Genomic DNA, 21,491 nt, shown 5'->3' on the forward strand with positions numbered 1-21,491 from the left:
AAAAAAATCCAGCGTTTTCTTCAGTGCTACATGAGTTTGTTGCAGCTTTTATCAGAAACCTGGAGTTGGATTTAAACCTTAAGCTGTGTGATTTAAAAAGAAAAGTTGTGTTTTATCTAATGCAGTTTAAGATTTTGGATACTCAAGAAATAACCTTGAAAACTGGAGAGCAACATGTCACCAGAAATTAACTTAAATATCTGACTGCTCAAAGAAAATGATGAAAAGGTCATGCAGATTTGTTTCAGAAGTTATCAATCAAGCTTAAACTTTAAATATTTAATTGAAATAGACCTGACATTGTGTTGTTGAACATTTAGGGATAAAGTTTTTTTTTTTTCTTTTTTTTAAAGTCAGCCGATTACAGGTGCATATCATTAAGTTAAAACATTATGGAAAAGTTATATTACTTAATCCACCCCCAGAAATGAAACAGATCAAGTATACAATGAGATGGATTTGTTGTTTTATCTTGCTTTATAGTTTTATGCTGCTTGATCTCTACAGCGTCCTTGAGTGACGTGAAAGGCGCTTTCAAATAAAAATCTTAAACACTTCTATCCGTTAGGTTTAAAGAGTATGGCTTACAGCTAATGAAAACACAAAATTAAGTTTATCAGAAATGTCAATATAGCACCAATTTGGAAAGAAAGATCTTTCATAAAGAAATGGTTTGTTATGGTCCTTGTAATCATAACGTAGGCTATTAAGTTGGCAGTTGTCCAGCAGATGATCACTGACATCTTCCTAAAAGCAGGTAAGCCATAAAATTTTGTAGCTAAAGAAGCTGGCTTATCATAGGGAATTTTACCCAAACATTAATCAGTATGGTAAAAAAAAAAAAAAGGTGCACAATCCTCAACCAAATATTGAGTTCATGTACTGCACAGCGTGGACAGATTATATAGTATTTCGTTGGTCTTGTATGATTTTCCGACGAGCATTTTCCTTTGCTGTAAGTCACAACCCATAGGAGAATGTTTGGAACGAAATAATGTATAATATTTCTAAATAGTAGTTCCCCTTATTAAATTTAAATATTAGACATATTTATATATATTTTTTTATCAAATTGTTCATTTTTTATATGCGTTTCATCGGTATATCTTTTAAGTAACAATCCAATCCCCTTGTCTGTAGAAAAAACAACAACGTTTTGGCTTTATTTTGAAAGGTCCTTTACCGGAAGTGACACAGCGGCTGCGTTTGATGCTTTCTGTTACTTTCGGTAAATGCGATGGAGTCACTTCCAGGCGGGGCTTCAGCGATGATTCAAGGCAAAGTAAGCCGTGAGAAGAGCGGCGGTGGGCAGGCAGACCTCTGCTAGTTTTCGGGGAGAACATGCTGTCTCTGTGCCTGGTCTTAAGTAAGTTTTTATTTATCTTTAACATAAAAAAAAGTTAAAACGTCATATTTGCTTCTCCACTTATAGTCGAAGGGTTTTAATTGTAGCGACAAAAATGTATTGGGATGAAATATATTGAAAAGACAAGATGAGGATTAAAAAAAGATGGGGCAAAATGTCTAAGTTATATACTCACAGTTACTATTGGTTGTTTTAGGTCGTTTTATGGTCAGGTTGTTATGACTGCGCTTCCCTCCAAACATATGTCTGCCTTTAGATAAGGTCAAGAACTAGGAGTCACCCAACACTTTTTATCAACATGCCATTTTTAAACAGGACCTTTTCCGACATAATGTGTCAATAATTGTACCTATTTTGAACTTTATAAGTTTGCATCATGCAAAAACATTGTAAAGTTACTGGCATATTTATAATGTTTTGTTTTTAATGCAGGTTTTAGGCCCCAAATCACATATAAAAAAAACGGCTCAAATTGAACTCCACTTCAAAGCAAGTTTAGTTGTAAAAGGTTGCTTTAGTGTTCAGCAGATGAAAACAGATATAGACTGGAACAAACCACTACTGATAATTTAGCAATCTGTCTTATTTCTATTTTGTGTATAGACTATGTTCACATCTACATCCCCTTTGGTGTAGTTAACTCATTAAACCCTGTTTTAAATGTTATCCTCAGGTTCTTGTTATTAGCACTCTGTCACAAAGCTGCAGTAAATAGGGGGAGGTGCTTCTGTGGGAGGCAGGGAGTGTGGGAGAACCGTGATTGGTCGAATTGGTTTATGGGAGGGGTTTGTGAACCGTGATTGGTCAGAGTAGTTTATGGGAGGAGTTTAAGTTTGCTGGGTGTCATAATAAACAGCGTAGCAAAAAACAGCATCACTGCTACTATCTGCGCCATTGATGGGTGTGAGGCTGTTCTAGATATGTGCGGTTGTTTATATAAACTGTGTGTATATATATATATATATATATATATATATATATATATATATATATATATATATATATATATATATATAAATATAAATTGTTTTTTAAAAAATTGTTTTAAATAGGTAATCAATTGTTGTTTGAAAAATGTGAAGAGGAAGGAAAACGATGGATACATTATACATTACATTACATTACATTATACATTTTATATTTCTATTCACTCTTTGCACATTTATGTTCCATGAACTATTTGATAGTTTTGATGTTGTTACATGTTCATTCAATAAAAAATTACCGAAATTCCAAAGTTCTGTACAAATTGTCTAAATGTTTGTGGAAAAAAATCTATATGTAGAAGTTCTCAGAGAAATATTTAAAATACATTTTTATTGAAGTTGTATGTTGTTGACAACAACCTGGCAAACTGGAAACAAGTTTATTGAAAAAATGACAGGCCGTGGTGGAGCATTTGTAGGTCGAGAAACTGCAGCTGAAGGTTGCGGTGAAGCTTCTGATTTAACTCTAAAACTTGGACACTTAAACTCTAAATGTTTCAGGACGTCTCTTTTGTTCAAGTAGTGTTTAGAGCAGTAGCAGCAATCAAAATGTCTTTTCTTTCCTTCACAACCCAGGGCACAGCAATATATAAGGTAGTTTATAAAAATGACAGGGACTACAATAACTGAGAAGTTGAAAAGCATCCAAATTTCTACCAAAGACAGGAAAATGTACACATTTTTTTTTTAATGTTTTGCGGCTCTCGTGGCACGCGTTTTATTGACAGTGAGCTCACCTCTATGACAAACAAGGTACGTCATTGTTTTATGATACTCTGTCGGCTTATATGAGTCACATGAGCAATATGGGCATTGGAATAAGTTGGGCTACTCATGACTGGGGACAGGTGGATGATGAGGCTTTTCTCTGCGTTGAATTGTGATGTTCTGCGTGTAGAAATGAGTAGGAACACAATGACTGATTGTGTAACAGTTCACTCTTTAGGAATAAACACGTTAAACGGGGGTGGGGTGGGGCACCATCGTGGCTCTTCTTCTTCGTCCTCTTCTTGGATTTTTTTTTTGGCGGGTTGCATCCTATGTTATGATGCATTAGCGCCATCTACTGTGCTGGAGTGTGGACCAGAGTATCTGACCAATCATGGCTTTTCCAAACTCCTCCCACCCACAGCAGAAAGTAGACCCCCTTCTCATTTTGGCTCTTGTTCCTACTAAATAAAGTTCATCTGAAATAGAGTTGATCAAATGTTATAAACGCGTAATATTTCAGCTTTGTTTTACAAGTAAAGGACCACTGTTACCTGTTTCTACCATGACTGTATGCTAAGTAAAAAACAAAACAAAAAAGCACCCAAATAGAAAAAAAAAAAAAAAAACAATTTCTGGCTTAATAGTGTAAATAGATGAGAAAATCTCTGTTCTCTGTAAAACTTAGTTCTCCCAGCACTGATTTTTAATAATAAAAAAATTGTTCAAAAACTATAATACACTACAATAAAGAGTAGTACGTATTCAAAGTTTTATTTAAATTATTATTATTATTATTATTAGATTTTTTTGTATTGCTGTCATTAGGTGTTGGGATCAGAGATGATGTCAGGCTGTGTTTGAGACATGGGTAAAACAGGGTTTTACTGTTGTAAAATAACTGCAAAATAATTCGTTTTCAGTTTAAGCTAACGCAAGTCTCTCATAGTTGTGATTACAATGGCGAGCATTACTAAAACTTTGTGTTTTCTAGACGCGGTGGTTCCCGATGAACAAGTGTGGGCTATAGGAATTTAAATCAGAAGTTATACTATAAAAACATATTGATATATGTGAAATAATATTTATATTAGAAATTATAGATCTGATAAAAAAAAGCAAGTCCCCAAATCAATGCTCAGTAAGCTGTCCATTCAGAGTTCTGTATACAAGCGTATTATTTAAAAGTAGGGCTGGACGATATAAGAAAAAGCATACAGATAAAACAGAAATCATATGGATCGATGCTAATAATCGATGCTAATAATATATATATATATATATATATATATATATATATATATATATATATATATATATATATATAAGTGCAGCCCTGGCCATTTTATATTGTTTCTTAGCAACCTATTTTTAGATACAAAACGCACAAATACTGAATTACAACTCCTTTATTCAACCAACTTTTTACCTAAACTGCAAGTTTTAAAAAAAAGAAAAAAGAACATGTGCTCTCTGAACTCCTTGAAGCGGGGGGAGCTTGGTGAGAGGGCCTTCCTGGGTCTGCGTTTGTGATTGGTTGGAAAGATGTAACGACTGTAATATTAACCTACATGGGTAAAACGCAAAAGGAAGAGAAAACTATTATTCTGTTAAACTTTTTATTGACCATTTTTTTCTATCATATATATATATATATATATATATATATATATATATATATATATATATATATATATATATATATATATATATATATATATATATTGTTATTGAATTATCGTCCAGCCCTATTTGAAAGTTTAGTGGAAGAAAAAAAGTTGAATAGTTCATGACCAATTATTGACCTAGATTTAATTTTCAGTTGGTTAACATCTCTGAAATAAAATTCCTTTTTTATTAGTCTTTTGTAATATCATTTGAGAAAGCGATTGTTGTGCTTACATTAGCTATAATCCCCATACATTAAAATGAAATGCAATAAACTCTAGAATCACCCTGGGTGTACTGAATCTGTAAAAGTATAAAATCTTTACATTTTGAATTGAAATATTGAAATAAATATTTTCTTTTGTACTGAGATGCACCTGTTTGTTGTTTGTAGGCCTTTTCACTTCCAGCTCAGGACTGCTGTCTCACGTGCAGCAGTATGAAGTTGTTCATCCTCAGAGACGCCAGGAGAGACGGACCAGGAGCCTTCAGCACAACCAGGTGAGGACACCTCACTTATTTATCATTCTATTTGTTATTTACAAATTCACCCATGGCTGTGAAGTACAAGTACACTCTGATCCCCCCCAGTGAGTTTTGGCTCTGCCTGAGGTCTCCTCCCATTAGGACATGAATGGAAAACCTTGAAAACGCTACGTCTGGATTTATCCTGATCAGATGTTTGAGGTTCTACTCCGAGCTCCCTTCAGCTGTCTGTCGGAGCCGCTTAGCCTACTTGTAAAGCAGACCTGAGTCACCATGTGAAGGAAGCTAATTTTAGCTGGATTCCTTTCTTTTTGGTCAGCATTCATATCCCATGGCCTTAGGTGAGGGTTGGAACATGGTAAATTGAAGGCTTTGTCTTCCAGCTGAGCTCTTCCTTCATCGCATCAGACCAGAGCAACACCCACAATTCAGCAGATGATATCCTGATCCCTCTAGCCATTACTTGCTCCAACCTGCAGTCACTCATAAACAAGACACCAGAAATTTGCCTGCAGGTCATATGATGCAACTACAGAGTTGATCGGTGACCTTTGACCTAAGATGGTCTGGTACAAAGCATGCTGATTGCCTTACTTTTAAACTTGGAGTTCATCATGGACGACCTGACAGCGGCTCATGTCCACATTTGGGCGATCGTTCCAATCACGCGCCTCTAGGGAACTCCATTATTACTCAAATGGGCACTCAGGTCCCCCAGAGAGCTGCAGCATCCCCAGATGACGACCCTTTCAGGACACCAACCTGATACTACCAAGAAGCTTGGGTCCCCTGGACTGGTTCTTGGCACAGAAGCTCCAGCAGCACAGAACCTTCTGAATTTCAAGGCCAGGAATTGGCAAATCCAGGCTCCCTCATTTTCAATGAGGGAGGAAAAAAAAGATCCCATGTACTGAATTTAACATTTAAATAGCTAAAGTTATATCTGGGATTTTACACAGCTTAAAGCAATCTGACTTCTACAGTAATGAATGGCTATTCCTTCTGCAGCTTTATCCCGACACAGTTCAGTATGACTTGATCATTGAAGGAAGAAACCACACCGTTCATCTGGAAAAGAACCGGTAAATATCCGACTCTCACGTTAAAGGTAAAGAGTCTCAGCGTTTAAACACAATAGAGTAAAACCCTGTCTCTCATTCTGTTTACAGGAATCTCTTGGGTGAGAGCTACACTGAAACCTACTACACAGAGGATGGAAAGAGAGTGACGACATCACCAAAAGAGGTACAATCTTACCGTTTGAAACTTTATTGAGTAATGTTTTAGGGCAGCAGTTCTCAGAGGAAGAATTTCACATCAGTCTCCACCTCCAGTAACACCAGGTTCCCTCAGTGGCTCCATTACAGCAGACAATAAACACCCTGACCCAGATTAAGAACATTTAAATGAAATACTACAATAATGGAGTATTTACACAAAATTATTACATGAAACATAACATGATCCAATTGCTTTGTTCAAAACAGAAAATAAACCTATATTATGACCACTGCTGAAATAACCTTGAATACTATTCTACTACTACTACTACTACTACTACTAATAATAATAATATCAATAATAATTCATTTAGAAACATAGACGTAAGCAAAACATCTTGAATAAACATAATATTTGTTGTTTAATTGCACAGAATATTATATCTTATGCTTTTATAAATTAACACCGGTATCCCAAGTTGATGTCAGCTGGCTATGCGCTCAGGTAGACATCCTGTCGTTGCCTATGTTGCTAGTTGCTCATTAGCTCTAGTTTTTAAAAAGCTTTACCTTATTAAAACGGACGGATGTTGCTATATTGTTTCCTTGACCCTCTTGTTTTTTTGTTTTGTTTTCATAACGTGAAATGTTTTAAGACGGGGAAAAAAAAGTTTTTTCGCTCTAAGCTTTGGGAAATTCCCCCCAGCCAGCTGATTAACAGTGCGCAGCAGCAGCAGCAGCAGGTTGGGGAGGGGCAGCGCCGGGGTGCAGTATGCGCCACACATCAGTTCAACATCCGTCTCTCCAGCACAATAAGAGGATTTTTGAGCAGTCATTTATGGATCCACACAGCCACCTACAATAGAAGACGCGTAAATGAAGTAATGTGTGTCTATAGGTATTAGGATGCGGCCTCAGATTGTTCCAGAGTGACCCAGCGTGAAAATAAAATGCCACATTTCAGACGTGCAAATCATGATTTTATGGATTTGGAAAACAAAGAGGCTCTTTGTTAAAGGAGCCTGGACTGTTTCCTTGCAGGAACACTGCTTCTACCACGGACATGTACGAGGGGAGCCCGACTCCTCGGTCAGCGTGGGGATCTGTTCGGGCATCAGGTAAAAAAAAGAAAAACACTTTCACTGCTTCATCTTTGTGTTTCACCTCTTACCCAAAACCGTTTCCACGGAAAGTTACTTAAAGCAGTTGAGAAAATGTTGCTTCATGATATTTAGTCATCTTCTTTAGTCTCAGATAGCTTTTAGCAATCTAATTTTTTTTGCCCTTTTAAACATCTGTTGTTGCTTCCTATGGATAGTTTGTCTGAAGCCATGTCTACATTAGTAATTTCTGCTGCTTTTTTTGCTGTGTTGGTGCCAGCGGCGTCCTGAGAGTCCAGCAGCAGGTTTACCTGATAGAGCCTCTGGGACAGACTGTGGACGACGAGCACGCCGTCTACAGACGGGAGCACCTGAAGATGCCAGAACCGTTTGGCAGGGCCTCCTCTACTAACACCACTCTGCTGTTTGACCAGGACCAGAACCAGGAGCCGGGCCCTCAGTCAGAAAGCCTCTTCCAGCCTAGATCTTGGGTACGTTTGTGCTTACTGTAGTAATCAGGCATCTAGCTGGTGGCTGGCTAGATTCATTTGATTCACTTTTAAAAAGCCGCGACAAGATTTTGTAGAAAAGAGACTAATTTCTTATGAAAAGTATATGAATATATGATGTGTTCCTATTCTTGGCTTGTTCACGATAGAGTCTGACTCAGCAGTTTTTTTCATGCTGTGTCGTTTTAAGGGGCTTGGCCAAATAATTGCTGAAGTTAATGATTCTACAGTGTTGGTTATTAATTAATTAAATAATTCAGCTTGATCCGTCTGTACTTGAGCAAGTGTTGAGTTCTTCTTAAGGCAGAACAGCCTTTCTGCTTTAAGCTTTCCAAACAAACCCTGCTTGGATCTTTGTCTCGTTGTTCAGTCCTGAACGCTTAAAACGCGGGCTGCAGTTTCTTAGACTGAGCTCTTTGATTTTTATTTTTATTTTTTTTGCAATTTCGCTGAGCATCTCACAGTTTTCCCTTATATGCTTTGTGTTGATTTTTTTCTCTCCTCAATACAAACTATTTTCCTTTATTTTATTTTTTTCAATCAGAAAACAAAGCCGCCAGCAGGTCCCCAGAAGTTTGTCGAGCTGTTCGTGGTGGTGGACAACGCTGAGGTGATTATTTTTGCTCATTCTTCTGTGACGAGTGTTTTACTAACACAAAGCAGAGTCAAGAGAGAAAATGCCGGGTCGGTGAAATCGCAAGAGGCACAAGGACGCAGCTGATCAGCTGGCATTAGTAAAGAAAGGAGTCATTTAATCAAAAACACAAATAATGAGGAAAACTCAGCAGGATAAATGCAAACGGAGGTATCCCAAAAAAAACGCTTGTCTTGATCTCACCAGATGGATGTGTTTGAGTGAGTGAGAACTGAATCTGTATTAGATAATATTTTACAACTAAGAAAAGCTGACCATGACATAATGTTCCATAGGTGACAAACTAAATCCATAGTGTGATTGATTTTACAGAAAGGCATCTTTAGGAGAAAAAGTCTGACCATGTTTCTCCTCCCCTTGTAGTACCAGCGGTACGGAAAGGACACCAGGTCGCGTATTCTTGGCGTTGTGAATCACATCGATAAGGTGCCGTGTGTTTTCGAATGTTGCGTTTTGAAATCTAGTTCTTTTTGTCTGCGTCTGAACTTTTACCCTCCGTGGCCTGCAGCTCTACCGCTCTGTGAACATCCGCGTCATGCTGGTGGGCCTGGAGATCTGGACCGACAGAGATTACATCGACCTGGACGGAAACTCGGACGGGACTCTGGACAGGTTCCTGGTGTGGCGCCAGCAGCTCTTGCAGAGAGCAAAGCACGACAACGCCCAGCTTGTGACGTGAGGATTGCCGATGGGAATCGGTGCAGACGTTAAACGCTTTCACGCCACCAGTTTGAGCCTGCTCTTGTTTTCCGCAGTGGCAAAGACTTCGATAAAGACACAGTGGGACTGGCTAATAAGTTTGCCATGTGCACTGTGAACTCAGGGGGAGTCAACCAGGTGGGTGGGATAACAGTTGCACACGAGTTGCCTTGTTTTCTTACATTTTAAGGCATCAGATCTCCGTCTTTGCTTTAGGATCACCACGACAACCCTCTCGGCCTTGCCTCCACCATCGCTCATGAGATGGGGCATAACTTTGGCCTATCCCATGATGCTGCAGGGTGTGTGTGTGGGCCAGCTTACAGCAGCAGCTGTGTGATGACCGAAAAGCTGGAGTAAGAACAGTTTTCATCAGACCATTTTTTTTAAACATCAGCGTCTTCATTTATGTTTGAATCCTAACTTTCTTGTGTCCAACTTCCGCTCAGTACGGGAGGCCAGGCCTACCCGGACTTTTTCAGCGACTGCAGCATCCGGCAGCTCGCTCAGTTCATGGAGCGGGCTCTGCCCAGCTGCCTGCACTCACCGGGCCGCATAAGCACCATCACGATGGGTCCTCGCTGCGGCAACGCCCTGCTGGACCCCGGAGAGGAGTGTGACTGCGGCACAGCCCAGGTAAAAACCTGCTGCTGGTCAGTGTTTGGTGTCGGCTCCTCACCGAGGTTACAGCTGATAATAATACCGACAGAGTCCTGCCTCATATGGGAGAATTAATTCTTTAGCAAACTGGCTTATCAGAGAGAGTTAAACTTCTAAATCTGCCCTAATCTGACACACTCTAATATTTTCTAGAGATGCGTTGGGAAATGATTACAGGTATCTGTTGATTTGTTGTTGATTTGACCAGGCTGACTGGGTTCTGGAGGGCAGAAGCTCAAAAATCCCACATCTTTTTGATCAGCAAATGCCCCATAGCTAAGCGCTACTTTGCGATGTTGCGATAACACTCTTCTGTGTGGAAGTTGTCACTGGAGGAAGAAGACTGAAAGTTAGTGATTTCCATTATGGGTGAGGTGTTAAAAAATTAAAGGAGAGGAAACACAAAGGTCATCACTTTTACCGGGGTAAAAATAATTTATCCTGTTGTTTTGGTCCTGATTGCAGGTTATACTCCCCTGAGCCAGTTACATTTTTTACATGAATAAATGTAAACCTCAAATCTCATCAAAAGTTTAAATTATGGCCCCACATCTAATTTTACGTGATACCCATAATGACAGAAATGTGCCATCTCAGTATCTGTTTTCTGTCATTTTTTTTAAATTCTTTATTTTTCAAAAGGTTTGATGCAACACCAAATTCACTAGAAAAAACATATCAACAGTGGCCACTTTTTTCCCCCCTTAAGGGAAGTACGAACACGATATAGAGCAAGTTGGGTGAGAGGAATAGCGTTCACAGAAAGCCCTGAGCATAAATAAAAAAGGCTGGAGGGTTTCTGCAGACAAAGTAAACAGCAAAACACTAACATGTATTAATCGCAAACTTGAAAAGGGGCGGAGGATAAGTTTTGCTACATTCTTCTCCATAAACGAGAGACTGCAGCCAAATCTGGTCGTAAAAGTTTGATAGAATTGACCCATTCTTTCCATAACTTCTGCTTTCTCAGTCATAATATGCAAAGTTTTATATACAGATATACACAGAGGAATACAGAGACTTTCTCTTTACATTAATGCTAACCAGGATAACCTTTTTAAAAATATTTTAAAAAAACTCGGTCTTACGTTGCCATTGCCAAGTAACCTGTAACAGCTCTTGGCTGGAAGGCTCAAACAGAAATATTTTCATTGTTTTTCAGTATATTTATCGTTTATATCTCTGTAAGATGAACCCCTGATGTTTGCATATTTATGTTTTCTGTCAGGAATGCAACAACCCTTGTTGCGATGCCTCAACGTGTCGCCTAACTGAAGGATCTCGATGTGCTCACGGAGAATGCTGCGAAAGCTGCCAGGTACTCAGCTCTTCTGGTGATGTCATTTAAAAAACATCTAAAAGCTACAGTCAGTACATTGACTTTAAGTTCTCAGTTTCAGTTCAGGGACACAGGGAGTTTTAAAACCATGATTTCATTCACTGAGGGAACAAATCCAAACCATCCTTGCACCACTTTTTGGCGGCAAAACCTGTCAGCAGGCATTTGCGATAACCAGCAGTGATTCTTTCACATCTTTGGTGAATTGTTTTATTTCAGCAATCTATCTTGGCCTTGGTCCTACATACCTGAGTCAAATGGCTGAATTAGCTCCTCAGTCTGCAGTCAGGTTAATGACCCGATTACTTGACTCGGGTGTGTTGGACCTGTGGCACATCTAAAAGCTGCAGAACATCGGCCTTTGAGGACGGGAGTTTAATCTCCCAGTTTAAAGCGATGCCACAAAATCCCATTCTGATTTAACTCCTGTCTTTGACTAGGCCAATTATTTCTGAAATGGAGCATTCAGAAGATATTTATTTCATTAAATAGGGTTATTCACTGTTTTTAACAAATATCTCATCATCTCTAAACTCTAAAACCTACTAAATGCAGACCATTGGTTAAATTAAAGTGCTTGTTATGACATCTTTGCCTTCTCTTATGCCAAATTAAACCCGTTTTGAAAGCCCATCGTTTGAAACCTGTGGTTTACCCCTGAGCTGCTGCTCCAGAGATGCTTTTTAGCCTCTGGTCTGCTAGTCCACAAGCTAGCTTATCAGGAGCTCTGCAAAATGTATGCCAGGTCCCTCAAAGATCCTCGATCCTCCATGACATCAGATAACTCTGGTAACTCCAAAGTGTCGACACACGTCTCCTTCGGCCTTGAACAACGTCACTCGTTGACTCTACCAATTACCTCAGCAATAAATGAATTTCCTGTTTCCAAAATAAGACCCAAACACTCCGATCAGCCTTTCTCGGCTGCCCCTTGCTGTTAGTGGCTCCTCTTCTCATCCTCATCGACTTGTTGGCAGCCTTTGACACGGCGATATCTGAGTGAATCAAACCTAAACCAGACAAACTTCTAAATGATAAATGCACTTACAAAGGAATTCATTTGTAGTTTACATTGAAATGTTACTGTTTCCAAGTCCACATTTGTCTTCTTCTCTTCTACCTTTCTGTTTGTGTTTCGTGTGTCTTCATCACCCTGGCGTGTCTGTAACCCACAGCTGAAAGCCTCTGGCAGCATATGCAGGAGTTCTGCTGGTGACTGCGACCTGCCCGAATACTGCAGCGGAGCGGAGCCGGATTGTCCCGAAGACAGCTTTGAGATGAACGGCAAGCCCTGTTACAACCAGAGGCCGGGCTACTGCTACAACGGCCGCTGTCCCACAGCAGCGCACCAGTGCTGGAGGCTGTTTGGGGAAGGTGCTGTCCACGCGCCGCTGGAAACCCGTTCAGTCTGCATGTTCTCGCCACGCATGCAGAGCTCCAGCTTAACTTGTTTCTGTAATTTAAGTCTTGGGTATGAATGCTGGGCGTGCACGTGCATGTTTTTTTTTTTTTGTTTGTTTTTTTTTTTGTTCTGTGTGTTTTTGTGTTGTCCTACGGGTGGACTGGTGTCATGCAAAGGTTCTCCTGAAACCTTATTTTGTCTTGCATCCTGAAATTATTCAACTTCACATTCAGATTCAGCTGACTTCCCTTTCTAACGTTCCTTCACGTTTGTCACTGGCAAATAAAATAAAAGTGGCAATGCTCCTAAAGGATTTTAGCTTAATGTTAAACAAGATGCAGGGTTACAAATGTTGGAAAATCTGGGCAAAAACCCCAATATTGCCTTGAGCACATCTTCAGCAGTACGATAGGGTTAAGGAAGGCCAAACACTGATATGATATTTAAAGGGTTCTTTGTGGTGTAACTCCATTTAGATATTCAAATGGCTGCATCAATTATAGGAAGTTTCATAATAAACAACTTTTTTTTCTTGTTGCAGGAGCCAAAGAAGCCCCTGATGTGTGTTTTAACCTGAACAGACAGGGCAAGGAAGGTGCCAACTGTGGGAGGAACGGACTCGGCTTCATTCCCTGTTCCTCTGAGTGGGTATTACATAAAATTAGATGTGTGCACATGAAACGCTGCTGAACTCTCAACAGATTTTTTTGATTCCCGTTACTGTTTGTCTTACTGTAGGGACCTGAAGTGCGGGACTATGTTTTGTGTCGATGGGCAGGAGCCAATCACAGGTAAACACTCAGCTTTCAACGTGTTCGGCCTCGCGTGTAGGCTCGTCGTAGAGGTCGATAAAAGCAGGAGTTTGGACATGGTGCCCAATGGAACCACGTGCGGACACAATAAGGTACAAAAAGGACAGGGAGGAGACTCTTTACGCCAACAACCGTGGCATCTTTTTCTCAGGGTGTAACGTGTGTTGGCAGGTTTGTCTCAGCAGCAGATGTGTGGACGTTTCCGTCTTTGGCAAAAGGGAAGAGTGTGCAGAGAAATGCAACAACAACGGGGTTCGTTTTATCTTCTGTCGGTAGTCCAATGTTTGTTTGTTTTTTATCATTATCGAAAAGATTAACTAGATAATATTAAATGAAATATGGAAAGTTGGAAAGTTTAAAAAGACACTTCAGTTTAAAAAAACAAAAAAAACCAATTTCTCTTTAGGTCTGCAACCACAAGAAAGAATGCCACTGTAATCCTGAGTGGGCTCCACCGCACTGTGACATCAAATATGCAGACATGCCTCAAGGTAAGCTTTCAAATTGTACCTTTTTGATTTGACCCAAACAAACTGAGCTGTATTTAAACCACGTTGTCACATTCTGTCGTCCGGCAGCAACAAACCTCAGTGCATTTTATACGGATTTATGCGATAGACCAGGCCTGCGAAGTAGAAGGGAAATTTATTTATGCTTCAAAGGTTTTTACAAATAAAACTGAAAAATGTGTCGTGCATTTGGGTTCATGCCCCATTCCCGACCACAGATAGTCTCTTTTGCACGAGACATGGAAATTTCTATCGCAAAATAGTTCAAGCTCATTCAAAAAATATGTATAACATCTGTGAACATCAGTTTTCATGTCTTGCCACAGATTTGCAACAGGCTTGTTGCCTTGCACTTTAACCGGGCCATTCTAACACATACCAGTGTTGTAGTCAAGTCATTATGCCTCGAGTCCGAGTCCAGGTTCGAGTCTCCAGTGTTCAAGTCCGAGTCAAGTCCAAGTCATTAAAAAAAATCCGAGTCAAGTCCGAGTCGAGTCCTTATTGATCAAGTCGAGTCCAAGTTCCGCACTAAAGTAAGCATAGCCTACATGTTTTTAAACTAAAAAAAAAATCCACATAGCTGTGTTGTCGCAGCTCATAGGCACATCCTAACGGCGCCCACTATGGACTTTTATATATAATTTACCTTCTGAACTCACTCTAGCGGTGCTCATCATGACTACACTCCTGCCTTCTTAACTCACAGATATGCAAAACTTAAATGTGCTTTATTTGAACTGCACATAACCGTCTGTCATAAATAGCCTATGTAGTACATAGACATATTAAAATCATAGCCTAATGATATAAAAAAAAAGTTGAGTCTTTTTTTCAATTTCCAAGTCAGAATGATCTGAATGTAGGAGTCCAAGTTCGAGTCATCAGTGCTCAAGTCCAAGTCAAGTCACGAGTCTCTAAATTTAGCTAATGACTCGGACTCAAGTTCGAGTCTCGGACTCAAGTACTACAACACTGACACATACGCTACTTTATTGTAGCGGTGGCTGAATATTTAGGATCCCAAATGTTTTACAGTCTCCAAGAGGTTTGTCCCTCTAGCTGCTTCCCTGTCCCTGCTGAAGTGTGCTGTTCCCACAGAATCATGCTGCCACTCCCATGTTTCACTGTTGGGACGTTGTGCAGTGTTTGCTTCATGAACCCATTAGTTTTCTCATCTAACTTCAGCACCCTCACTGCAATAAGGGAACAAAAAGTAGGTAAAATTTGTCTTCAGATTAGTGTATTTGTCCTTGATTTGAGCAGGTAAATAAGATGATCTACCAATAAAGTTCGATTTTTTGCACTTAAAATAGAAGCAACTCATCTTCATCACCTTATTTCAAGCGTAGCATGTCTAATTATCTTATTTTAGGGGTCAAAATACTCATTCCATTGGCCGAACATCTTATTTAACCTGCTCAAATCAGGACAAATACATAAATGTACATAAGATCATTACTTACTTTTAGTTCCCTTTGTTCTTCCATTAGATTACATTAGGTTACATACAGATGGAGTCTATTCTCTTATTAGCCAATGTTTGAGGCAGGGTTTTATTTAGGCTCACAGAGCTAAAGTAGCTGAATACAAAAGCAGAATTAAAAGAAAACCACCTAACATATATCGAGGTTTGTGTTTGTAACGTGACAAAACGTGAAAAGTTGAGAAAGTAAAACTAGATAAACTCAAAGGCTGTTAATAAAACTGTGGCTAAGAATCACGAGTCTCTAAGGTACACTGTGTAAATATGAAGGGAAATCTTAAACTACCACTGAATAAACCAGGCTAAGGGTTCAGTTTGTCCCCTCTGGGCTGCTGTAGGAAAACGAACAGAGGCGGTCTGATAAGGATGTCTTTTAATGCTTCAAAAAAAGATAAACACCTCAGTATGTATAGACCGTATCAGTGCGCTTTGCCCGTCACGCCTGCAGGTCAGACTGTGATGGTCGCCGCAGTATGTGCAGCTGTCTCCACCCTGCTGGTGATTGCGCTGGTGATCGCCGGGCTGACGTGCTGCAGGAAGGGCAGCGCGAGGGACCGCTACACGTATAACCGGTAGGCGGCTCTTCTTGCTGGTTGTTTATGTCGACGCTCCCCGCTGATTACATCTCGTGTTTACAGGAAAACACAATCATGTGCTGCCCAGTTGAAGCCGATGTCCCCGGAAAACGGCCTCAAAGACAGACCTCAGATCAGCCAACCCACTCTGATGGCGTCCACCTCGACTCAGGCCTGCAGTCCTCTGGTTGTTTCTGCCACTCCCAGGAGACCTCCTCCACAGGTTTACTAACCTATAATAGATAATAGATAATAGAAGAACATATTGTTGTTCTCCAGCCTCCCACCTAAACGTCCCTCGGCTTCCTGTGCGGCCTGTGAGGAAGTCTCACAGGCCGCTGTGAGACTTCCTGTGAGTCTCACAGCGGCCTCACCGAGCTGGTGAGGCCGCTGGTTTGAATCTTTCAAAGAGATTCAGACTCAGGATGGAGTCAGCAGCAGAAGTCTTTAATCTGGAGTTCAAAAGCCAATTTAGATAAAATTAGGAAGTTACCTGTGTCCAAGCTGATTAGGATGGTTTCTGTAGACCTGGATGGTGTGGCTCTCTCAGTTGGTGAACAACCAATAGCTTACAGAAGCTTTGGAGGAAAGTGTAGCTGGTGAGGATGTTCTGGACGCTGCAGTCTATGCTGTCTTTTCTAGACCCAGACACATGTTTCGTCCCAACCAGGTCATCAGGTCGGCCATAATACGCTGTTCCAACACTTGATGTAGAAGGCCACCATAATGCTCTGACAACACGTTAAGCCGGGCATACACTGTACGGTTGTTTGCCCTTTTTGGGCTGATTCTTCAGTCGTGTGAGAATTGTTTGGATCGGGTCGAGTTTTTAGCTGCGTCGCGCGTTCTGTGTCGTGTAGTATATATGGGGTAACGAGCGGTGATTAGCCTAATACAACCACCTCCCAATCAGGAATCGTACGGTCGGATAAGGTGATAGTGAGTGCATCCTGCTGTTGAAGCAGAGCTACGAGTGTCTATTAGCCGATTTCCCCCAACCCCGCACACTGCGCATGCACAAACAAGGGAATTCTTCTTCTTCTTCTCAGATGAAAACATAGAAGCTGAGAGAAGCATGGTGGCGGTACGTGTGGCATGGAGTCAAACTACGGAGGAGCAACACTTAGAATTGCCGAGGCAGCGCGTTTTGTTCTAGTGAGCCTCATATTTAACGACGAGCATCGACACTTCCGCCTTTTTCTTCTTCTACTGTTGACATTTGGCTTCCGGGTAGATCAGTCTGAGTAGCGCCATCTCTCTACGGTGCTGAGTCCGACGTGGCTTTTAGACGTACAGTGTGAGCAGTCAGGTCGCATCAGAGTGTCGGGCTGTACAGTGTAAGAACAGATGTGGGGAGCAGTGAACTTCTAAACCCTGCGGTTTCGTCGTACAGTTTCAGCTGTATATTAGTACAACGACTGAAAATATCGTACAGTGTATGCCTGGCTTTACCCAATAGATGCAGAGTTTCACTTGTTTCTGTAGATGTCTTGAACTTATCATCGTCAGCTCCCCCTTTTTGCCGATAGCCGCGTTTTAGTGGGAGATAACATTAGCATTGCTTCTGTCCGTCAAGTTTTGTCAGAGATCTGATCATTTAGAAATGTAGGACTTCGAACCGATACCTTGTACCAGTACCTTGGTGCGTCCCATCTACTGTATAAATATTTGAAGACAAATATCAGCAAAACAACGTTTGCTAAAGAAGAGATTCCAGACTAGGTTGACTTTGAATGTCATTTAAAACTTCCTCTGCAGCAAGCATGTCTCAGGGTTAGACCTAGTGGTCAGCAGCGGTATTGCATTTTAAGGCACATTCTTGTTGGAACTGGTAAACTTATGCAACGGTCTAGGAAAAGACAAATTATAGAAGCAGAAGAAGCTTTTTTAGTCAGTGCTAAAGAATAAACTTAGATTTCAGGAAATACATCAGAGAGCCTTGGGCATTGGTGGCTTGTGCTTTTCACTGGCAGACATAAAAATGTCTCTACTTTCATCCAAACAACAGAGATTTGACTTGGAAAAGAGGAATTATAAACACGGTTTGGTATTGAAGAGTCGCAGGAATGTTGCTGTTTTAAAGTAAACTGTTGTATTAACTACTTAGGTTCCATGTGAAGAAAATCTAACTTGTTTGAGCAACTGGTTGGTATTTAAAGAGAGATTAAAAACACATCAGTGATTTGATTTGATTCTTTTTCACCACAGGCCAAACCTGCACCTCCATCCAAACCTCTATCTCCTCTGATCAATCCAAAGGTGAGTCAGTCTGAAGTTAGTCATACGTAATGTTTTTTAATCACTTTAAATAGATCTGATCTCTGCCAAGAAAAAGCATGTTTCCTCAGACGTTCACTGAGGTGTGACGGGTTTGTGACTCAGACTGCTGCGGCACCTTTATGTGGTTCTCAGATCTGTCACCACTTCAAAGTGAATCATTCAAGCCAAACTTTCCTGTTTCATCCCAGACGGCGATGACTGAAGCGTTCCTTGTGGCCAGGAGACATGATAGTGTTGAGTTCAGCTGAGCCACATGAGGGGAGGGCGTGAAGAGATCTTTAGTCTCAATTTAGTTTTCCTTTCAACATAGAAAAGCTGTTAAAGCGTCTAGTGGGAGATTTAGGGACTTTGGACACGGTCTGCAGCTTTAGTACTACATAGTCTGAAGATATATATTGTTGTGCTTACCTGCAAACAGATCGTTTTTGGTCCCTCTGGGGCACCAGATACGAGTTAATGACTGGAGTTACTCCTACATCAGCTTCTTGTTCTATTTTACATTGCACCAGACAACAATCTGTTTCTATTAAATAAAGCACAGACAAAAGTCTTCATAGGCTTTAAAGCTTGTTGCATTTTCACATATTAAGAACATCTGTGAAACTCAGTTTTTGTGGCCTTTTACCGTTTTTCTCCCAGCGTTGTCCGGTATTAGGCTCCATCCATCTTCCCTCTCCTAACCGGAGAAAAGCATCCCCACAGCATGATGCTGCCGTCACCATGGGGACGACGCGTTCAGGGAGGACGTGCAGTTTTTCTGACCAGACGAGCACCTTCTTCCACATGTTTGCCTTGCTTTCGTCTAAACGATAAAATGCGGATATGTTTGCATTAGAAGGTGTAAACGCTTTTACAAGGCACTGTGTCTTTTAATCCGTTAGAAATCCCCAGTCTGAGATAAAAAGTTCAGAACGGAGGAAGAAGTGGATGTGAGTAACTCAGTTTCAGTCATAGACTATTGCATTCTAGATGCTCAAAGTAGCGTTTACGCAGGTCCTTCCTCCCAGCTGCTGCTAGACTTTACAATCTCTGCTGCTCACAATAGACTAAATAACTTTTTACAACATGCTAATGTTGCACAGGTTCTGATTTGATCATGAATTGTTTACAGTCTCTCAGATGCTAAGGTACACTTGCACACGCCTTAGCTACTCCGAGATGCTGCTGTACTATCATGCATATTATCTCATATCATTTTGTGAATAGGCGGGAGTTTTTCCACTGTTTAACTTGAATTCTTCATCTTTTTTTTTACCTTATTTTACATTTTGGAGTTATCAAGAACTGCAAAATGGTATTTATTTTTACTTTTTATTTTTGGCATTTCTAATAAAGCTCATCCTCTGCTGCTTTAGAACTAATTATATTCCATTAGCTTGTTTTTTCACTTCTATAAACTATGTATAACTGTCTCTTTGCCACGCTCAAGCCTGAATTTCCCCATTGTGGGACAATAAAGGAATTTCTTACCTTAAACAGGATTAGCTTTTTATAGGTTCTTCAGAATAAAAGCATTTATTCTTCATCTACACAATGACGGGTTCTGAGCAGCCAGAAAACTCTGAAACAAAGTGTTTTTACTATCAGTAGAAGCTTTTTAAACATATCTTCTTCCTTATCTTGTTTTTCAGATTCATGGAACCAAACCGTCCCCTCCTCCAGTACCTCCGGTCAAACCCTCCCCTCCTCCGGTTGCCAGATTCAAGCCTCCTCCTCCTCCCCAGCCTCCAGCGAAGCCTCGACTCACCAGACCTGTATGACGTACTGATTTATCTCAGAGGGTTGAAAATAACAACAGAGCTGCTGCTGTGCAGCAGTGACTTTTAAAAAAAAATATTTTATGGATGTGTGTTTGTAAAAACAAAAATCCTCTGTCCTGCATTTTTTTTATATTGAATGCTGAACTGCAATTTGATTTTGCTGTATTTATTTCAGTGTGCCAACATTATTTCTTTTTCCTTGAGGCTGCGTCTTTAGAAAAGCGGACAGCCTTCCCCTCCTATTGATCACTTTCTATGTTTTAGCGGCTGCTTAGACGCTGCTGGCCGTTCAGCAATGGATGCTGGGATGCTAACTTGAATTACCTATAACTATAACTTACTATCCTGCCATTTTATGATTAAATGAGTCTGAATATCTGGGAGACATGGGCCAGATGCACGCCTCCTTTGGCGCCTGATAAAACTCCGCAGAAAGGATCCAGACCTCCTCCTCTCCTCTGTTTCCCAGAACTGGGTCATGGGGTAAGAGGTAGAGGAGGGAAACCAGCTTCAGTGAGTTCTGGGTCAGCTCTGGTTTCTCCTCCCTGCGGGACGTCCCCAGTTAACCTCCAAAGCGAGTTGTCCCGATCAGATGCCTGAAACACCTCCACTAACTCCTTTTAGTCTCACTCCAGCCTCCTCCCCCGTCAGAAGGAGCTCCTGAACCATCGTTTTGTGTATTGCTTGTACTTGAAAAGTTGTGGCGTTTTATAACATGGGAGGTTTTGTAAAGTTCAGATGATCTGGGTTTAATCCAGATCCCTTTTATCTGTGACTTTTAGCAATGGTATTTTTTTTATACTTTGGGATATATAAAATTATAACTATTATCATAACACAAAATATTTCATTTAGCTTCACACTGTGTTTAGAAATGACCGACTGAATGTAAAAACCTTTTTGTTGGCAACAAATAAAGCGCCCTTTACTCCACCTGTGTGGTGATTGGCATAATGGGCAGTTTATGGTGTTGCTTCACACATTTATTGCACAACCAAGCAGTCTATTTTTTTTTTTTTTAAAGCAACAAACCACATCAGCTCCGGTTAACAGTGACCTCTCTTCAGAGAGACATTAGAGGAGAGGAGGTGAGCGCTGGCAGTGAGCTCACCTTAACACCCGTTTTTATTTCTGATCAACTTCCTGAATGAAAACTTCTGCAGGGTTTCTGCAAAATGTTGAAGTTTTGCAATGATGAACTAAACACTGACGGATGAATCTCACACATTTTCACTCGATGTCACTTCCTGAGTCAGCGTAAAAGGAGAAATAAA

The 21,491-nt window shown here is 40.5% G+C and overlaps 1 protein-coding gene across 1 annotated transcript; it reads left to right on the forward strand.

The window, feature by feature from the left end:
• The first annotated feature begins 1,213 nt into the window (after positions 1 to 1,213).
• adam8b (ADAM metallopeptidase domain 8b) lies at positions 1,214 to 21,180 on the forward strand. The gene is made up of 22 exons (XM_012877047.3): positions 1,214 to 1,366; positions 5,123 to 5,229; positions 6,223 to 6,296; positions 6,384 to 6,459; positions 7,476 to 7,552; positions 7,815 to 8,025; positions 8,588 to 8,653; positions 9,062 to 9,124; positions 9,207 to 9,373; positions 9,454 to 9,535; positions 9,614 to 9,753; positions 9,847 to 10,033; positions 11,286 to 11,375; positions 12,572 to 12,770; positions 13,340 to 13,442; positions 13,537 to 13,702; positions 13,782 to 13,862; positions 14,017 to 14,101; positions 16,051 to 16,174; positions 16,241 to 16,400; positions 18,386 to 18,436; positions 20,089 to 21,180. Exons 1-22 carry the CDS (start codon positions 1,342 to 1,344, stop codon positions 20,215 to 20,217), a joined length of 2,463 nt encoding a protein of 820 aa, XP_012732501.2. The 5' UTR covers positions 1,214 to 1,341; the 3' UTR covers positions 20,218 to 21,180.
• The last annotated feature ends 311 nt before the right edge of the window (positions 21,181 to 21,491 follow it).

The sequence above is a fragment of the Fundulus heteroclitus genome, chromosome 10 (genome assembly GCF_011125445.2).
Source record: "Fundulus heteroclitus isolate FHET01 chromosome 10, MU-UCD_Fhet_4.1, whole genome shotgun sequence".
Classification (NCBI taxonomy): domain Eukaryota; kingdom Metazoa; phylum Chordata; class Actinopteri; order Cyprinodontiformes; family Fundulidae; genus Fundulus; species Fundulus heteroclitus.

What these genes read in the sequence shown, in the direction of transcription:
- adam8b (XM_012877047.3), top strand. Translation starts at nt 1,342, where the DNA reads ATGCTGTCTCTGTGCCTGGTCTTAA. An exon ending in AATGCTGCGAAAGCTGCCAG is followed by an intron (nt 11,376 to 12,571) that starts GTACTCAGCTCT and finishes TGTAACCCACAG; the next exon opens with CTGAAAGCCTCTGGCAGCAT. An exon ending in CCAGGAGACCTCCTCCACAG is followed by an intron (nt 16,401 to 18,385) that starts GTTTACTAACCT and finishes TTTTCACCACAG; the next exon opens with GCCAAACCTGCACCTCCATC.